Source organism: Salarias fasciatus, chromosome 15, assembly GCF_902148845.1.
Source record: "Salarias fasciatus chromosome 15, fSalaFa1.1, whole genome shotgun sequence".
NCBI lineage: Eukaryota > Metazoa > Chordata > Actinopteri > Blenniiformes > Blenniidae > Salarias > Salarias fasciatus.
Window position 1 is genome coordinate 25,661,266 of NC_043759.1, and position 18,578 is coordinate 25,679,843.

Here is an 18,578-nt window from a genome sequence, read left to right on the forward strand (position 1 = left end):
CCCGACACGTAACACTCATCATGACATCAACTATCAAAGTCCGCTGGAAAAGAGAAAACAAGTCAAATAGAAAAATGTGCTATATAATGTACAGGTATGAACACAGCTGCGGTTCTTCCTCCTGAAGAACGGAGTGTCTGTAAGTGCCTCGGTTCTGGGTCTGGGGGGGGCGCCTCCACATCTCCTGCAGTCTTACGGCCCTCTCGGGAGGGTGTGAGCGGCCTGAAGGATGAGTCGGAGCGATGCGGCGGATGGACGGTGGGCGGGGTGGGGGCGGGAGGAGGGGTGGAGGGGGGTGGGGGGGTGGTGGGGTGGGGGGCGGAGGAGGCGGCCCCTCTGCTGGTTCGGGAGACGGGGCGGGAGCCTCAGTAGCGGTGGGTCTGGTGGGAGTACTGCGAGCCCTGCTGGGACGAGGACGAGTATCCCATGGTGCTCTGGGGCTGGGCGGAGCCTTGGACGTTGCTCTGGTAAGCAAGGCGGGAGCCGGAGTGCTGGCGGGGAGAGAGCAGAGTGAAAACACAGTGAGGAGCTCAGACGCTTCCACAGGTGTGTGAATCTGACGCATCCTCACACACTCAGCACGACGCTCCGCCTCCAGCCTCAGATGTTTACTGTTCTCAGCTGAAACCAAACCTCTGACAGCAAGATTTATTCTAGAAATCACGGTGATCCTTTCTGCTGCAGCACAATGAATCAAAAGCGAGCGATAAGGCGGATCTTAAGAAGCTGGCGCTCAGGTCCGGGTATTGTGTTTGTGTGGTTCTGTCAGGTTTCCCACGTTCTCAGGCTTTGTGTTTCATCGGTGTTGTTGGTTTGACTTCCTCTTGTTTTCTTCCTGTTTCCTGTTTTTTTTTTTATTTTGGATAAAGTGTGCCATGTTTCTCTTTTGTTTTGTTTGTTTTGTTTCTCTTCACTCAGATGAAGCCACATGGTCCAGACGTCCTGATCAGGTCTCAAAGCCAGCAGGTCTCAGAAGGTACCAGACTGGAACCAACACACACACACACACACACACACACACACACACACACACTGACCTGGTACTCTGACTGCAGGACTCCTGTGCCTGAGGAGGCCCCGGAGGTGCCGAGACGAGGTTTCTTGTTGGGGGGGCCCCTGGTCCTGGCCGTGCTGCAGACCCCCGCCGCCGCCGCCGGCCCCCGCCGCCCCGGCGGTGCCGTTGGTTTGGGCCGAGCTCTGCTGGGAGGGGGCCTGCTGGGCGCCGGTCTGCTGCTGGTTCTGGGCCTGGGTTTGGCCCGTGGTCTGCTGGTGCTGCTGAGTCTGGTTCTGCACACACACGCACACACACGCACGCACACACACACGCACACACACACGCACGCACACACACACGCACGCACACACACACACGCACGCACACAGGACAGGAGACATTTGTTCTCTACTCCCAGCTGCCTGTCGGCTTTTCTTGTCTGCGAGTCTGATCTGCTGAAGGGCTGCGAGCACGCACGTGTGGAAGCCCTGCAAGTGTGTGTTTTGTGTGTGCGTGTGTGTGTGTGTGTGTGTGTGTGGGGGGGCTTCTCATGTGACTGAACCATGAAAGCACAAGAGCCTCTCATGACCAGTATTTCCTGTTAGGAGGAGGCAAAGGTCGGTGTGAAGGTCCATGAGGTGTGTGAGTTCATCGTTTACAAGGTGTGGTTTCAAGGTGTTTTTAACTCGAATTGTTTTTTTCTAAATTAAGAAATTCAAAATTATATTCATGAGCGTCGTGTTTGCGTGGCAAAAACGAAGAATTTAATCCTCTCTCACGCCGGGGTCTGTGCAGCGTTCTGATTGGACGAGGCAGCCGTGACGTAGTGACGTCTCCCGGAAGTAAACAGCGCTTTTCTCGTCTTTCTTTCTCAATTAACTTTGACGCTGCCGCTTTGAAAATGTCCGCGTTGTTAAACACCCATCGATCCGCTCGTTTCATTACATCCAATTCTTCTGAAACTGCCGTCTAAGTCGTCTCCATACGAGTCGAACCGCGGACCGCGGGCCGCCATCTTGGAATATTGCGTCAACACGACGGAGCATGCGCAGAACGACCAGAATGACGTCGCGCCTAATTAGCATATACTTCCGCTTCCAAAGGAGAATAAACCCGCCGGTCTATTAAGATTTAAACGTAATAAATAAGTTTTCAGGCTCATTTTAGAGCGGAATTAGGCTTTATTCTGATTTATGGAGGAATAAATAGTCAAATGTAAACACAGAGCATGTGTAAAAAGGAGGCGTGTGTCGGTCTGGTTGCATCCTCTCTCTTCACGGTGTTTTTAAAAGCTGTTTCCCAGCTGCCTGCGACGCAGCGATCAGACTCCACGAGCTCGATATACCGAAGGTCAGCCGCCCCGCCGCTCTCCGCTGAGCGCGTACAGCGCAACCCTGCCTCCGGCAAAGTCACGGCCGAATCCACGCCGTGATTTACTACACTGTAAAAATAACCGGAGCCGCCGGAGCGCTGATTTATCACCGTACGGCGCTCTCTGGGAAAACGTGTCCCCTGAAGGAGAGCAGTGCAGAAGCACACCTGCTTCACGGACACGACCACGCTTCAGATTTGAACCTCCTCTTCAGCAGGAGGTGAGGATGAGGAATCCTCACCGCAGTGTCCTGCGCTCACCTTCTCGGCTTTCTCCTCCGGCTCGTCCTCATTGAGGAACTCTCGCTTTGGGTAGGGGATCTGACAGCCAGCGAACACACTGAGGAGCACAGGAAGAGCACGGCGTTACACACTCCGCTCGGCAGTGGTGGAGCGGTTCGCCCTGTCAGCTCGTCACCGGTCTGAGGTCCGAGGTTGTGACGGCTCTTTCACTGTTTAACGTGCGGCGGACTCACTCGACGGTCGGTAAGGGGTCCTCCAGGAAGTAGGCGTCCTGCAGCGCCTGCTCTGACGTGATCCTCTTGGTGGGGTCCATCGTGAGGAGCTTCTGGAGCTGGAGGGAGGAAGAAACACCCTGTCGCTGAACACTGAACCCTGCGGCTTCATGGACAGTCGTACTCGCGGTTGTGTGGACGTGTTGCTGTTGCTGTGCAGACGTCCAGCGACGTGGCGGAGGAGTGAACTCACCAGCAGGAACACCTTGCTGTCAGGCTTCACTTTATGCTTCTCCATGTATTTGATTAAGCTGCTGTTTGCATACCTGGAAGACAAAAACACAAAGCCGTCTTCAAGCACCTGATCACGGCGCTCTGTGTCTCTCGCGGCGCTTCACACTCGCTCACGTTGTCCTCCTGAAGTCCTTCTGCAGGGTGGGGTACTCCGGCATCTTCCTGATGTCCTCCCAGTCTTTATCTGGGAAACAAACAGAAAAACCAGCACACACACACTCATGAGGAACAGGAGGAAGCAGACAAATGGAATCTAACTGGAGAGTGGACCGTGTGTGTATGAGTGTGTGTGTGTGAGTGTGTGTACCTGCAGGGAAGCCCATGACGCTGAAGATTCGGTCCAGCTGGTCGTGATGAAACGGGTTGCTGGTCTTGATGTCTTCCTGGCGGCAGTGGAAGATGGGCTCCGACGTTAGCAGCTCCGCAAAGATGCAGCCGATCGCCCAGATATCTGCAGCGCACACACACACACACACACACACACACACACACACACACACACACACCACACACACACACACACACACACACACACACACACACACACACACACACACACACACGGGGATGTTAGCTAGCAGTGGTTGGCACGGCGAGCTCACAGTAGCCCGGTGTGAATCCGCTGAACTGCATTTGTTTGTCACAAAGTGTAAATAAAGACAAACAGGACAGAAGAGAAGCTCTGAGCTGAGAGAGAGCGGTTCCGCTCTGCTCAGGAAGCAGAGGGATTAATGGATAATCTGTCGCTCGGGGCAGCTCAGCCTGGTAAATTAGATAACTTGTGTTTTCTACTCACTGAGTCGGGGTTGAGAAGCTGCTTTTCCGCGGCCTGCCTCAGCCGTTCAGACCAACAATGAAACCTTGTTGGAGCGGAGACGCGGTCTCACTCACCGATAGCTTTGGTGTAGTGGCGGGCGCCCAGCAGCAGCTCGGGCGCTCGGTACCAGAAGGTGACCACCACGGGGTCCAGGTCCGCCAGCGGCTTCAGGGGGGAGTTGAAGAGTCTGGCGAAGCCCATGTCGGCTGTGGACACACACAGGCTGCTGTCAGCTGCACTGTCCCACCAAGCAAAGTGAAACGGTTCCTAATAGTGTCAGGAGGGAGGTTTGCATGCTCTCCCTGTGTCTGCGTGGCTCTGTGGCTTCTTCTGACTCTCTAAAGAGAAGAGGGAGTGCTGCGCTCGAGGCCCGTTTCCACCACAAAGAATCCTAATTCATACAGACTCATGTAGTTCCCATGTTGGGCCACTAGTGGGAGCTGTTGCTTGTTCTATAACAGGAACAATGGAGAACCAGTAGTGACTGTGCACTAAAAAACCCCTGAGTCACGGGAGTCTCAACACTCTGGGGAAAAAAATTCTTATTTTCACAAAAGTCTTGTTGTCAGACGTCGATTAGAGGTTTGTGTTTTGACTGGAAGACGTCGTGCCTGGACACGGCAAAGTGTCCCATCAGGAGCAAAACACAGAATCTGTGAACTAAGTGAACTCTGTGGATCATTTATCATGTGTGTCTGCAGGTCAGAGCAGGAAGAAGAAAATCCAAAGAAGCACTGAGCTGGAAAAGCCCAACACCGTTCAGGTTTTTACAGAGCAGATGGCTGGATCGATGCATTTCACTTCCAACTCCTAATGTCTGCTATAAAGCGCCACCCCATTTCACAGTAACATTTCACAAACAACAATATTACACAAAGTACGGGTTCAGTGTTGCTCGTTTCTCACAGAATTTCTATTAAAAATTAAACAATCCTGCTGTAACATTCCGTACATGCTGACGTCTGGAGAGAATTTCAAAACCGGTTTTCCAACATTTCACACAGAACCGTTCTCAAGGTCTTGGTTATTTAGTTTCTAAGACGCGCTCACAAACTGGAAATGAAGAAATATCTGGTAAATAATATCCAAACTGTGTGGTTTCTCAAAGGAAGAGAAGAAAAAAATTCTCCACCAAGTGTTGTTCTCCTCCTCTTGATATTCTGACAGACTTGACTTCTGACCTATTTCTATCATCCTCATGAACACGATTTCACGTCAGTTTATTTGTCCAATGAGAAAAAGCTGTTCCTTTCATGTATTTTGATTTTTAATACATTATTTTAAGCGAGAGGTTCTTAAATTACTTTATGGAAGAGAGATTACCTGAGCTGTGTTGGTCTGAATGTATTTCCTTTGAAATTGATTTTTCAAGCTGGAAGGCCTCATATCAGAGTCACACCTCCTCATTTTTAAAAAAATCATTCTAATTCATGAAAAGTAAAGAATCCCGTTAAAAACTTCAGAAGCCACTGGAGCTATATTGACAGTTTAAAGCATGCTGAGCTCTTTCAGGCTGTTTAAGCCGAGCAAAACTGAGTGAAGTGAGCCTGAAGAAACGGAGACGCTGTCGGCTAATTGGCTGAAATGAACCCTGAGACGTTTCTCTGAACCGCCTCCGTGGCGTTAAAAGGTCAGCGTGTGTGAACCATCCGGGATTGCATCCAGCCGTGTGAATCAAATGTGCGTTGCTGCGGCCTCCGGGTCGCCGGGGTCATCTCCTCGGCCGCCGCGCCGCACGGGAGCAGCCGCAGAGCCATCGCCGTCGCGGCCGAGTGTTAAAAATAGAGCGCGGCTCCGGCAGCGGGCCGGCTTATGTAAGCCCTGCGATGTGAGTCCGCTCACACAGCGAAGGTTAAAGACTGCAGCCACTGGACGCTCGCGCCGGGCTCGGCCACGCGTTACGTAAGCCCCTCCGCAGCGGCTTCTCACACCCAGCAGGACCTCACCGATTTTCACTCTTCCTCGTTCGGGACCCTCGCCCATCACCAGGATGTTCGCCGGTTTCTGTGGGACACAAAAACACGCGTTAGAGCCTCCGCTGGAGTTTCCTGCTGAGCGTCAACATGTCGGTTAGTCGGTCCAGACGTGGATCAGAGTCTAGTTTCGTCCCTAAAAACAGAAGCGTTTGCTGTGAAGCTCAGATACGTCTGGTGACGAGCGCCGTTCAGTCTGTCATCAAGCAAACTAACATGGAACAGTCCAGTTTCTGAGCGATCGTTCTTTGTCAAGATGGTATAAAACATTTCACTACTCCTGTATGTGATCGGAACTATATTACCAAATGTATTTGCCCGCCTGTCTTCACACACACAGATGAATTTCAGTGACCTCTTGTTCTTAACCCAGAGGATTTAATCTGCCGTGGCTTCATCCCTCTGCAGCGAGAACAGCTCCAACTCTTCTAGGAAGACTTTCCACAAGCTCTAGGAGGGTTGATGGGAGTTTTACAGTACTTGTGAAGTCAGAGACTGCTGTGGGAGGAGAGGACTGGCTCAGAGTCTCTCCTCTGTTCTGTCAGGTTGAGGTCTGGACTCTGCAGGACAGTCAAACAGGATCCTCCAGGTCTTTATGGAACTGGAGCAAAACTTACAGTTGGAGCAGAAGAACCTCTGAGACAGAATGAATATTTTGACTGTAACATTTGTATTAAACTAGAGAAATGTAATCCCTGCAACAGGCTTCCCTTCTTTGGACTGAGGCCGTTCCTAGAAATCCAGCTGAATTGAGGTTCCCTCCAGTCGGTCATATGAGACGAGCTGGTGCTGAAGCCCAGCTTAAAAAAAGAAAAGGCCCTGATGCTCCGGTACTCTGGTGGGAATCATGAGGGTAACTCAGAGCAGCTCCGAGGTTATTTTTGAAGATCTGAAGTGAAAATTTTAAGCTTTCATTGCACTTTGGATGTCTGTTTACACGACAGTGCCACTCAGACAGACCGAAAGTGCCACTTTTTGAAAATTCCACACAAGGTGGAACTTCTGAGAAATGCTGAGGCTCCGTTGCCATGTAGACGGACGAAAACGGCACTTTCTGGAAACGTTCAGGCACCGTGCTGAGAAGTAAATGACTCTTCTGCACAGCCATATTCTCCTGGTCCCGGTCCCAGTCCACATTCTCCTGGACCTGGTAGTTTGACTGAAATATTGTGCTCCATTTAGACATTCTTCCCCATTTTTGAATGAAAACCACTTTTGAAGACCAAAAACCCTACTGGCGAGGCGTCCAAATATTTTGTTTAAGGCTCCAAATACCAGTTTTAGTCTAAAATCGGAGAGTTGAACCGTGAATCACGCAACCTCAAAGAGCAGGGCTCGATATCAACACTAGTCCTGGATAAGAAAAAGCATTTACGGACAATAAAATCTGTTGATCAGCTGATCGTGCTACAAAAAACACTGGTGCTATTTGGTTAAATCAGGCGATATCTTCATGTGTTTGTTTAGAGCTGAGTGTGCACGCGCCGTGCCTTCTTTCCTGTTTTTGTCCCAGAGTTACAGCGTCAGCCGTTGTCTTGAGTCGTTCCTCTGGAGATGGGAAAGGTTTTAAGAACCATGGGGAGAGAAAAGATGTTTTCTTTTTTGTTTTCTCATGCGGACAGGGAGGAAGAGGAGGAGGAGACTGTAAACAGACGCGCTGGCCTCAGGGCTCAGGGACAGGTAGTCCACCTCCCAGCCTGTGCCTGGCCGCGGGCGGGGGTGAAGCGCCGCCGAGCCGTCGGCCTGGCAAATCCCTCCGGGGTGAACCCCGCTGGCTCGGCCCGCTCAGATCTGCCTGGCGAGCATGTCTGGTCGCCATGGAAACAGCGCCAATAATGAGGGGGGATTATTCACGCCGACAATACAACACGACACGATCGGCGAGCACAAAGACGGGCTCCTCTAGAAAAATAACTGGAGGAGTCCGGCTCCGCTTTCAGAGTCCGGACAGGCCGAGGCGAACGCACAAAAACACCCGTGAGCCCCGACACGCTCTGGAGGAGCCCAGCCGGAGCCGGCAGAGCCAGCAGGGCCACGTCCAAAACATTCATCTTCCCCCAGAAGCCCTGCACCACAGGCACTGGGGGAATACTCGGCTCTGGAGTTCCTGCAGTGGCACCAATCGGTTCCCGGCGGTTGTCCTTTGGGATGCGGCCTTTTATTTTTTCCCTCTTCTTGACAATAGCCTCTCCATCTCTGTGTGAAAACCAGGCCAGTCCAGGAGCTGCAGGCACACACATCCAGCCCCGGGGTAAAGAAACCTCCAGGATCCTGGGTCCAGGGGGGAAACCCCTCCAAACAAGCCGCTTTTGTTTCTACATGGCGACAAGGAAGACTTTCCAGATCCTTGAGAAAACAGTGTGAAGACGTCAATACTGTCAACAAGAACTCTGATATCTGGGAGCGCTTCTGAAACAAGAGGGATGGTGAATGTGATGAAGATGATTTCTTCTCTGGCATGCTGTTATTGTGTGTGTGTGTGTGTGTGTCAGTGGGGATGCCTGCGTCTTGTTTATTTTCACGGCGCGACGCTGTGCGGCTGCATCCCAGTTGTTTACGGTGTTGCCGTCAGGTACAGTAGCGCGACAGCGTCCGTACGGCGGCGGGTCGCCGCGCCACGCCAGTAACGGCTGGCCGTGCGCCCTGACTCAGCCGTGCGGGGCGGTGGGCTCGCCGTTACATAACGGGAGGGGGAGGGCGGGAGAAGCACCTCCGCTGCGGGGACGGTGGGTGGGGGGGGGGGGGGTGGGGGGGGGCTTTCAGGAGTGGCAGGACAGGCGGGTGGGGGATGGGAGGCGTGCAGTGGTGCAATGCAAAGCACATGTCTGTTTCCAGAGACGCAGCGCGCTCGGCACGCCAGCACAAACACGGCGTTACATAACAGCTCCTCCACTGCAGACATGCGGGCTCGCCGCGGCCGACGCCTCCTCAGACATGTTTCAACAACAAACCTGCAGCAGCTCGCTTCAAAATGGTGACGGACCTCCGGGGCATTTTCCATGAAGCAGAGACACATTTTCTCCCTCTGTTTATTCATTCCTCGCAGCCGGAGAGCCAGCGCTCATCGGGAGGCTGGAGATCGCAGTGTGATTCGCATATGGAGAATAAATTAGGCTCAATGGTGTCTAATGAGTTCTCATATCCGCAGGCTGCTGCTGTGCTGCCTTCACCTGGTCGTCTGGGTCAGGTTGTGCTGGATGTGACCAACGATAACTGTGAAACTGTAAATTCTTCCTCCTCTGTCATCCTGTGGCCGGTGAAGAGACACTGCTTCAGCTCACGTATCAACAAACTGAAACACTGACTGAAGAACAAGCTAGCTGGTGGCTAAGCTAACAGCTGTGACTGACTGTATTCCTATTCCTAAAGCTCCTTTTACCTTTTATTGGAATATATATTAAATAATGTCATTCACTTTGTTGCGAGAGAGATGCTTCCTCCACTGCCGCCGCCTTCCGACACCCTGTGACCGATCAAATCAGTTCAGATTTCAATACAGGTTCTTCATAATGACGCTTTTAATATTTTAACAGAAACTTTGTGTGTATTCACAAAGATCAGCATCCATCGAACTAGCAGGAAAGCTTGGACTTTCCACTGAATTTGTGTGAGTTCCCATGAACGTCTATGAAACTGCTGAATCCAAAATATCAGAACCATGACTGATATTTGATGTTACACATTACCCAACTTAAAGGTGCTGTAGGCAGGATTCCGCATCCATCCAAGATGGCGTTTTGAAACCCAGCACAGCCAATCCTGTTCTGTTTTCTCTGACATCACGCCCTTACGCAAGTTAAGCCCCTCCCACAAGAACATGTGATGAACGGCCCTCGACCAATCACGGTTAGAGCCTCAGGGGCTCTTCTGATTGGCCAAAGATACCTGGAGCTGTCGAGATTCCTTTTCAGCTCAGATCAGAGACAGATGGAAACGCTGCGCCCTCGCGGTACAGCAATTATGCTACACTCCTAAAGGATTATCAATGGATACTCTAACATTTAATCCAAAGAAAACACAGAAAAATTAGCATTGACTAGCAAAATCCTGCCTACAGCACCTTTAAAGCAACCCTGATCCACACACATAACGGCAACTAGAGGGAAACAGACACCGGCTGTTAGTGTCGGACCAGTTTTACTTGCCGGGCTGATACCGAGATATTAAATAACAACCGATGTTGTCTGACATCCAGGCACAACTAGTTTTCAGCATGTTCAGAGCTGTAGCCTGTTATGAAGTCAAATGATATGTTGAATGTTGTTTCCATTAATTTGGTAGAGGGTCAGCTCTAATGGGTCTGAAGGGTCTACAGGGTCTAATGGGTCTAATGGGTCTAAAGAGTACAGAGGGTCTTCTGGGTCTAATTAGGGATGCAAACAATTAATCGATTATCGATTAATTGTCGATAAGAAATTACTTGATTAAAATAAATTAATTGCAATTCCTTGCATTTTGAACCTGTAATTCCCCGTGGGCCCGCATGAGGGCGCGCTTGACGCCAGACGTCCTTGACAAACACTGGAACACAAACGAAGCCGAATTTTGACGACAACAAGACAAACGAGAAGCGGTGAGCTGGCAGGATGAAGAGGACAAGACGGAGTTCGGTATGGAGCCACTTTAAGTTGGTTAATGACGACAAAGGCGCCAAATGCACCGTCTGTGGAAGTATTTTAAAGTACAACTCCTCCACAACTTCGCTAAATTATCCCCTCAATACGTCACATTCAGCCGTGCTGCGAGGAGCGAGCAGCTCTCAGCCTTCAGTCACCGCAGCGTTGAGACGGCGAGTGACTCCAGGAAGGCAGGGGGCGCTACCCAGCGGGTACGGGACATGGTTACAGCAGACATGCTGCCAATACATGTTGTTGAGGGACAGGGGTTTCGTACATCGAGCCAGGATACGATATTCTATTCAGAATAACAATAACCACCCGCGTGGAAGCAAGCTACGGCAGGAAGAAGGACGAGTTGAAAACACAACTTGCATAACTTTATGTTATGTATTTTACTATACTGCTAAATAGGAGACAGTGCACTAATTTATTTTCAAGTTAAAGTTACCTTAATTTTTGTTGTATTTGTTTTGCTTCTAACAGACACTTAGAAGACATTTATTTATTTTCATGATTCAAGAAACCGTACATTAGCCTTGTTGTTGCATTGTTCTATTTGTGAATGTGTTGTTTCCTGCTGTTAAGAATAAATCTTTTATTAAGGAATATGATTTGAATTTTCTCTTTCATAAGAAAGACAGCATTTTCGTAGAAAGGAACCTACTGATTCAGAGGGAAATTCAGCTTCGCAGAAAAAAATGCCGCTTATCAATTAATCGATCATCGATCAATAGGATGAAACAACTATCGATTAACGAATTACTCTATAATTTGCATCCCTAGGTCAAACAGATGTAAACGGTCTGGGTCTAATGGTTGGACAGGGTCTAAAGAGGGTCTACTGCAGAGGTTTCAAACGTACGGCCCACGGGCCGTAACAGGCCGGCAAAAGGGTTTAATCCGGCCCGAGAGATGATTTTGTCAATTATATGAGCTGCAATTTTTCAAGGAACTGCTGTTCTAAATGTGTCCACTGGATGGCGCAACAGCAGTTGTGTTAGGCAAGCAAACTGTTTATACCAGGGCAGAGCAAGCAGGTCGAGCAAGAGCCAATCAGATGACCTCCTTTGTGTTTTGCCCGTGCAATTTATTACGGCTTCTGCCTTTACCATCATATGCTTTTTCGCTCCCATTGCCACAATATGTCACTGTTAAAAAAGAGAAAAGTGGACGTCGAGTGCAGAGTGTTTCAAGAAAAATGCTCTTCCTTCTAGTTTTTCCACAGAAGTTAAAGGGAAAGCAGCGTGTTTGTCGTGTTCACAACATGTTGCAGTGTGGAAAGAATATAACCGTCGTCGCCACTATGCAAGTTTTCATGCCGACAAATATGATAACTTCCCAGGACAGCAGGGAAAAGAGAAAGTGGATGAACTGATGTCAAGTCTGAAGAAGCAGCCGTCTGTTTTGACGTCAGTGATGCTGCGGTCAAAGCTAGCTACCTCGTTGCTAACGACATCGCGGTGGCTTCAAAACCATTTAGTGAGCGAATTCATAAAAGCATGCATGGTGAAGGCAGCGGAGATCGCGCCCTGAAAAGCGACAGGCTTTTGCTAATATCAGCCTGACAAGAAACACCATCGCAGACAGGATTTCTGATCTCTCGGTGGATTTGGACGGCCAGTTAAAGAACAAAGTAAAGACATTTATTGCCTTTTCAGTTGCAACTGATGAAAGCACGGACATTACAGACGTTGCACAGCTGGCCATTTTCATCCGCGGAGTTGATGACACATTGAGCGTCACCGAAGAGTTTTTTCATTCCGAAGAATGGATGCAGGACCTTGCATTTATGGCGGATGCCACCGAGCACCTGGGTAACTTGAACAAACAGCTCCAAGGGAGCAACAAAGATGTCGCTCAGTATTACGACAGCGTACGCGCTTTCAAGTTGAAGCTGTCACTGTGGAAAACGCAACTCTCCGGCGGCGATGCAGCTCACTTCCTGTCTGAAACGTGTGTGTGTGTGTGTGTGTGTGTGTGTGTGTGCGCGACCCAGCGTGTCGCGGACATGAAGCGGTTCAAAGATAAAATAGCGGGACTGTTACAGGAGTTTGAGCAACGTTTTCAGATCGTTTTGTGAACTGGAGAAAGACTTCAAAGTTTTTTGCTCGCCATTCACCGTGACTCCCTCTGATCCGCCCGTCAACATCCAGCTGGAAGCAACTGACTTGCAGTGTGATTCAGATTTGAAGGGCAAATTTGCCGCAATTAGCTTGGACACATTTTATCAGAACCTCTTGTCACGTTACCCCGACCTGACATCCCTCGCTGCAAAGCCGTCGTCCATGTTTGGAACCACATGTCTTTGTGAGCAGGTTTTCTCTGTAATGAGCGTTAAGGCTCACACACAGCCACTTCAACCCCATCCTGAAGCTGGCTGTCACTCAGAATGTGACGCCTGATACTGACGCACTGGTGAAAGCTAAAAGATGCAGGTATCAGGAGTCAAATAAACAATGCAGCCCCACTTAAAGGGGCTGTATCATGCTTTTTTAGCTAGTCCAAACCCTAGAAATGGCATTAACATGGTAATAGTTTATTTTTGGCACTAAGGAAAAGTCATTTTGTGTGAAATAAAAGATTTTCTGGGGCTAATTCTGAAACCCAGAAGAGAAAACGCTCTGTTTCACTGAAAATCCCGCCTCTCCCCCTGTGGACTTTGACTGACAGCAAACTTCAACCAATCAGCGCTTCAAAACAATTACGCTAGCTAGCTTTAGCTCTTTAGCTCTAGCTTCTCTACACGCGAAAACGTCTTTTCCTGTGAGAAACTCACCAAGCGCAGACCCTTCAGACCCTTCAGACTCTTGCTCTTGCTTGACTGTTGCTTTCAGGCGATGGTCAAAGTTTATCTTCGAAATCGGAGTTACAAAAAGCAGCAACGCTGACTGCCGAGGGCCTGCGGGAGGGGGGTCAGGGGAGCCATCTTCACAGTGTGACGTGAATGTGGGAAAACAGAGCGTTTTCACGGGTGCGGGAGGGGCTGCCTCTCTGAGCAGCACAAACAGGAGGAAAGCTTAAACACACAGGCACAAAGGAAAAAAACGCTTTGGGGGTGTTTTAGGTGAGTACATAACTATATAACAAGGTTAAAACATACAAAAAGTGAATTTTGCATGATACAGCCCCTTTAAAGTGCTGCATGAGGCACCTTCATATAGTCATGTGATCTGTGAAGCAGTTCTGAGAGTCGCTCAGGCATTGTGCGTTTGTGTTCTCCGTCCTCAGATTTTTCAAGTAACTTGAAGTTTTTATGATTAATAGTGACGTTGTGTTTGCACTATTTTGGACAGTGTTAAAACAAAGAAAGCAATCTGAAGTTGTTGATTTTAAGTTATAAACCATGACTTTGCCGGTCCGGCCCGCTTTGGAATAGTTTTTTTGCCCCCTGAGCTAAAATGAGTTTGACACACCTGGTATAGAGGGTCTCGTGCAGGGGAGTCAAACTCAGGTCCTGCCACCGCTGTTACATTCAGACTATGCAAAGTCCACATTAGAAGGTTAAAAAAACTAAATATGTTTCTTCTCGTATCAAAAACCAAGCTGTTGTTGAAATGCGTTGCTTCACAAAGCCCCAGTTAAGTGGATGTTTTTGAAAAACGGAGTCCCGCCACTAATGAGCACTGCTACCTTTTAACCACTGCTGTGGATCGATCGGCTGAAGTCAGCGGCGGAACACGCAGGTTTACATAACGTGGCGTCCAGCCACCGCATGACCATCGGGGATCGTCAGGGATTACACAAGAGCAGACGACCTGATTCGAAGTAGATGTCTGAACCACGCGGGGGCTGTGACCTTTGACGTCTCAGCCCAACTTATCCTCAACAAACAGCTTAGCCACACTTTCTCTCGCACTAATCTCAGCCTCGCAAACAGGCTCCGTCTGGAAATCTTGACGTCAAGCCAGTGATCACAGTCATCAGACCACGGTTCTGCCGTACGATGTGACACGTCTGAATAATTGCAGCGTTTCCTCCAACATTCGAGGTGGCAGATGCAGAGCCGCCGGTACAGATGGGCTGTGGGAGGCAGACATGAGAACAAACTGCTTTGTGCTATTAAAAACTCCTCAGTGACAGATGTGCTTTTTCTCAGAAGCTACGAGGAGTCACAAGATTTTTTGGTTTTGATCTCTGGTAACTCTGGTATTTCTGTTCCTGGCCAGCCTATCAGACATCTACTGGCATGGAGGACAACATCGCCACTGGGGTCGGAGTGGCAGCTGGAATGTGTGTAAATCTGAAGGATATCTTTAGTTCAGAGCTCCGAGGACGACTCAAGAGATAAAAACACATTTCAGGACGTCCACGAACAACTGGGATGCACCAGTGAAGCAGCGCGCTGGAAAAATCACACATTAACAGGCCGGACCGGCCAAGTTAGAGAGACTCAGCTGCTCTGTGAATGAGTCTCTGAGGCTCTGTGAATGAGACACTACAGCCTCGACAACCACGGAACCGATCCAACTACAACTGTTTCATCACTTCAGCCCACAAGTCTCAAACCTTTACGACCAAAGAAGACATTTTCACCCGATCCATGAGCCACGAAATGATGCAAACGCGGTGAAAACTTTTCATCTCAACCGGGTTGTTCTTCACAACTGAGTATGCAATGCATTGTGGGAAAAGGAGGTTAAGGAATTGTAACAGGTTAAAGGAGGAATCTTCAGGTCAGTCTGATATTCAGCTGCATGATAATCACACTCCTCCAGATAATTAACAAGCACGGTGAAACATAACACTGTGAGAAGGCCATATACCGCTAAAAGTAGGCAAAGCTAATTAAATGCTCATGAGCAGCCAAAGAGCAGCAAATGAACAGCTAAAGAACAGGAAACGAACAGCTAAAGAACAGGAAAAAACAGCTAAAGAACAGGAAATGAACAGCTAAAGAAAAGCAAATGAACAGCTAAACAACAGGAAATGAACAGCTCAAGAACAGCAAATGAACAGCTAAAGAAAAGCAAATTAACAGCTAAAGAACAGCAAATGAATAGCTAAACAACAGGAAATGAACAGCTAAAGAACAGCCAAAGAATAGCAAATAAACAGCTAAAGAACAGTAAATAAACAGCTAAAGAACAGCCAAAGCACAGCTAAAGAATAGTTAAAAAACTGTAAATGAACAGGAAATGAATACCTAAAGAACAGTAAACGAACAGCTAAAGAACAGCCAAAGAGCAGCAAATGAACAGCTAAAAAACAGGAAATAAACAGCTAAAGAGCAGCCAAAGCACAGCTAAAGAATAGTTAAAAAACTGTAAATGAACAGGAAATGAATACCTAAAGAACAGTAAACGGACAGCTGAAGAACAGGAAATGAAAAGCTAAAGAACAGTAAACGAACAGCTAAAGAACAGCCAAAGCACAGCTAAAGAACAGTTAAAAACAGTAAATGAACAGCTAAAGAACAGCCAAAGAGCAGCAAATGAACAGCTAAAGAACAGCCAAAGCACAGCTAAAGAATAGTTAAAAAACTGTAAATGAACAGGAAATGAATACCTAAAGAATAGTAAACCAACAGCTGAAGAACAGGAAATGAAAAGCTAAAGAACAGTAAACGAACAGCTAAAGAACAGCCAAAGAGCAGCAAATGAACAGCTAAAGAACAGGAAATAAACAGCTAAAGAGCAGCCAAAGCACAGCTAAAGAATAGTTAAAAAACTGTAAATGAATAGGAAATGAATACCTAAAGAACAGTAAACAAACAGCTGAAGAACAGGAAATGAAAAGCTAAAGAACAGTAAACGAACAGCTAAAGAACAGCCAAAGAGCAACAAATAAACAGCTAAAGAACAGTAAATGAACAGCTAAAGAACAGCCAAAGAGCAGCAAATGAACAGCTAAAGAACAGGAAATAAACAGCTAAAGAGCAGCCAAAGCACAGCTAAAGAATAGTTAAAAAACTGTAAATGAACAGGAAATGAATACCTAAAGAACAGTAAACGAACAGCTAAAGAACAGCCAAAGAGCAACAAATAAACAGCTAAAGAACAGTAAATAAACAGCTAAAGAACAGGAAATGAAAAGCTAGAGAACAGTAAACGAACAGCTAAAGAACAGTTAAAAACAGTAAATGAACAGCTAAAGAACAGGAAATGAAAAGCTAAAGAACAGTAAATGAACAGCTAAAGAACAGAGAACAACCAAAGCACAGCTAAAGAATAGTTAAAAAACAGGAAATGAACAGTAAATGAATAGCTAAAGAGCCATAAATGAACAGCTATTATTAAGCTCAATAGAACTCATGGAGGCTTTGAAACATCAACACAAGAGCCTGTGTTTCGACGTTTGATTAATATTTCATTCAGTGGACCAACTATCACTTAGAGAGGAATTAGCAGTGAAGTAAATAAGAATACTCTGCTGCTTTTTACAAATTATTATGAAGGTCTGCAGTTAAGGACTGTTTTGGTTGTGGGGTGACATGTAACCTGTTTTTTCTTGGCAAAGATATCAAATACTGATTTATTTTAACCATCTGCAATCAAATAATTTATCTTTTTTTTTCTAAGCAGTTCTTCAGTTTTTCAGTCAGTGTATATTTAAAGATAAAACTCATATCCAGACAGTGTGTTCTTCATTTAGCTCCTCAGAATCAGCAGAAGAGACAGTCACCGCTCTGGACAGGCAGGGTGACTCCACGTGCACGCTATTTCTCTGCTGTGTGCAACAGCAGCGGGCGTCACTTCTCGAAAGAAGTCCAAGGCGAGCTACGTGCGAGGGAGTGTGTGTGAATGGAAAGTAGAGCAGGGGAGCTAATTTAGCCGCTCACCAGATCCCTGTGGAGCACCCAGTTGGCATGGAGGTAATGGATCCCATCCAGAATCTGATACAGGAGAGACTTCACCATCCCCCGGGGCAGCTGCATGGGCTTCTTGTTGGCCTTGGAGGCGCGGTGGAACTTGATGATGTGCTGCGAAGGAAAGAAAAGAAAAGAGAAGTCTCCCCTGAGTGGAGAACCATGGGACAGGTGTATTATGGGACAGGTAGAACATGGGAACAATTAGTTGAGCCAGTAAAAAGTTGCTGATGAATCTAACAGTGAACTGCAGCAGCACTGTCAAAGTGGCTTCTTGAGTTAGCTCCCGGCGAAAAAGATTTTGCTGTTGTGTGTTCGTCAGTCGGGTCGCCATCCACACTCACCCAGAGGTCGTGCTCGGCGTAGTCGAAGAGCAGCCAGACCTTCCTGTCGCTGTGGGACAGGAACACCTTCTGCAGGGCGATCACGTTTTGATGCTTGAGTTCTCGTAACAGCTGGAGGACAGACAGCGGACATGTCAGAGACTTCTGCTCTCTGTTCACGTGGAGGCGTCGAATCAGCCTCCACAGTGAAGGCAGCGCAGCCTGAAAATTTGGAAACATTTCTCTTTCCTCTGTGAACACTTTACAGCTGTTACATGAAGGAATTTGAACACACAATAGTATCAGGTCACGAGAATCAGAACGCTCTGGTCAAAGATAGAATGGTGTGGTTCAAAGGGAAGTCACGACAGTGCAAGAATGCATGAAAAAAGTGCGCAGAGTGGAAGCGCTTCCTGCTGCCCCCCCTGGAACGGCTTCATTGATTTCACGCGCTCACGTGCACCGTGCCATTTGCCGACCCATCAGCGAGCGTCCAGAATCAATGCCAGCCTTTAGACGGAGCTCCAAGTCTGCAGTGAATCCGCGAAGTGGATGAATGATTCATGTGAGCGAGCTGCACTTCACCTGCTCTCAGAGAGGGGAACCAGGCCGGCCTGGAGGACCCTCCACGCCGTCTGACGAGCGCCGTTCTTTTATTAAAATGAAAGGCTTCTGTTTAGGCCAGAAATAGACGCGACACAGATGGAGAGCATGAGGCTGCTGGAGTTGTGTTTTCATTCTATTATCATGCAGACGGCCTGATGGTTCTCCTCCAAGACGCCGGCGGTTCTCTCCACAGCTGTCCAGGAACAGCACTTCATTTTAATTTCATTTTTTTAGTGAGAATCCATCCATAGCATCTTCTGTCACATAATGTTGGTATATTGTAATGGTTTGTAATATTTTCCTGGTTTCCTGGCTGTGTTG

The 18,578-nt window shown here is 48.1% G+C and overlaps 1 protein-coding gene across 1 annotated transcript in view; it reads right to left on the bottom strand.

The window, feature by feature from the left end:
• Positions 1-215: 215 nt before the first annotated feature.
• Positions 216-18,578, bottom strand: part of cdk19 (cyclin dependent kinase 19) — a 29,337-nt gene continuing 10,974 nt past the window's right edge. The window contains 12 exon segments of the mRNA XM_030110410.1: positions 216-491; positions 1,038-1,113; positions 1,115-1,287; positions 2,627-2,705; positions 2,842-2,939; positions 3,074-3,146; positions 3,229-3,298; positions 3,422-3,565; positions 4,006-4,137; positions 5,878-5,935; positions 17,302-17,442; positions 17,673-17,783. Of these exon segments, the coding sequence (XP_029966270.1) occupies positions 366-491; positions 1,038-1,113; positions 1,115-1,287; positions 2,627-2,705; positions 2,842-2,939; positions 3,074-3,146; positions 3,229-3,298; positions 3,422-3,565; positions 4,006-4,137; positions 5,878-5,935; positions 17,302-17,442; positions 17,673-17,783 (1,281 nt within the window). The 3' untranslated portion in view covers positions 216-365.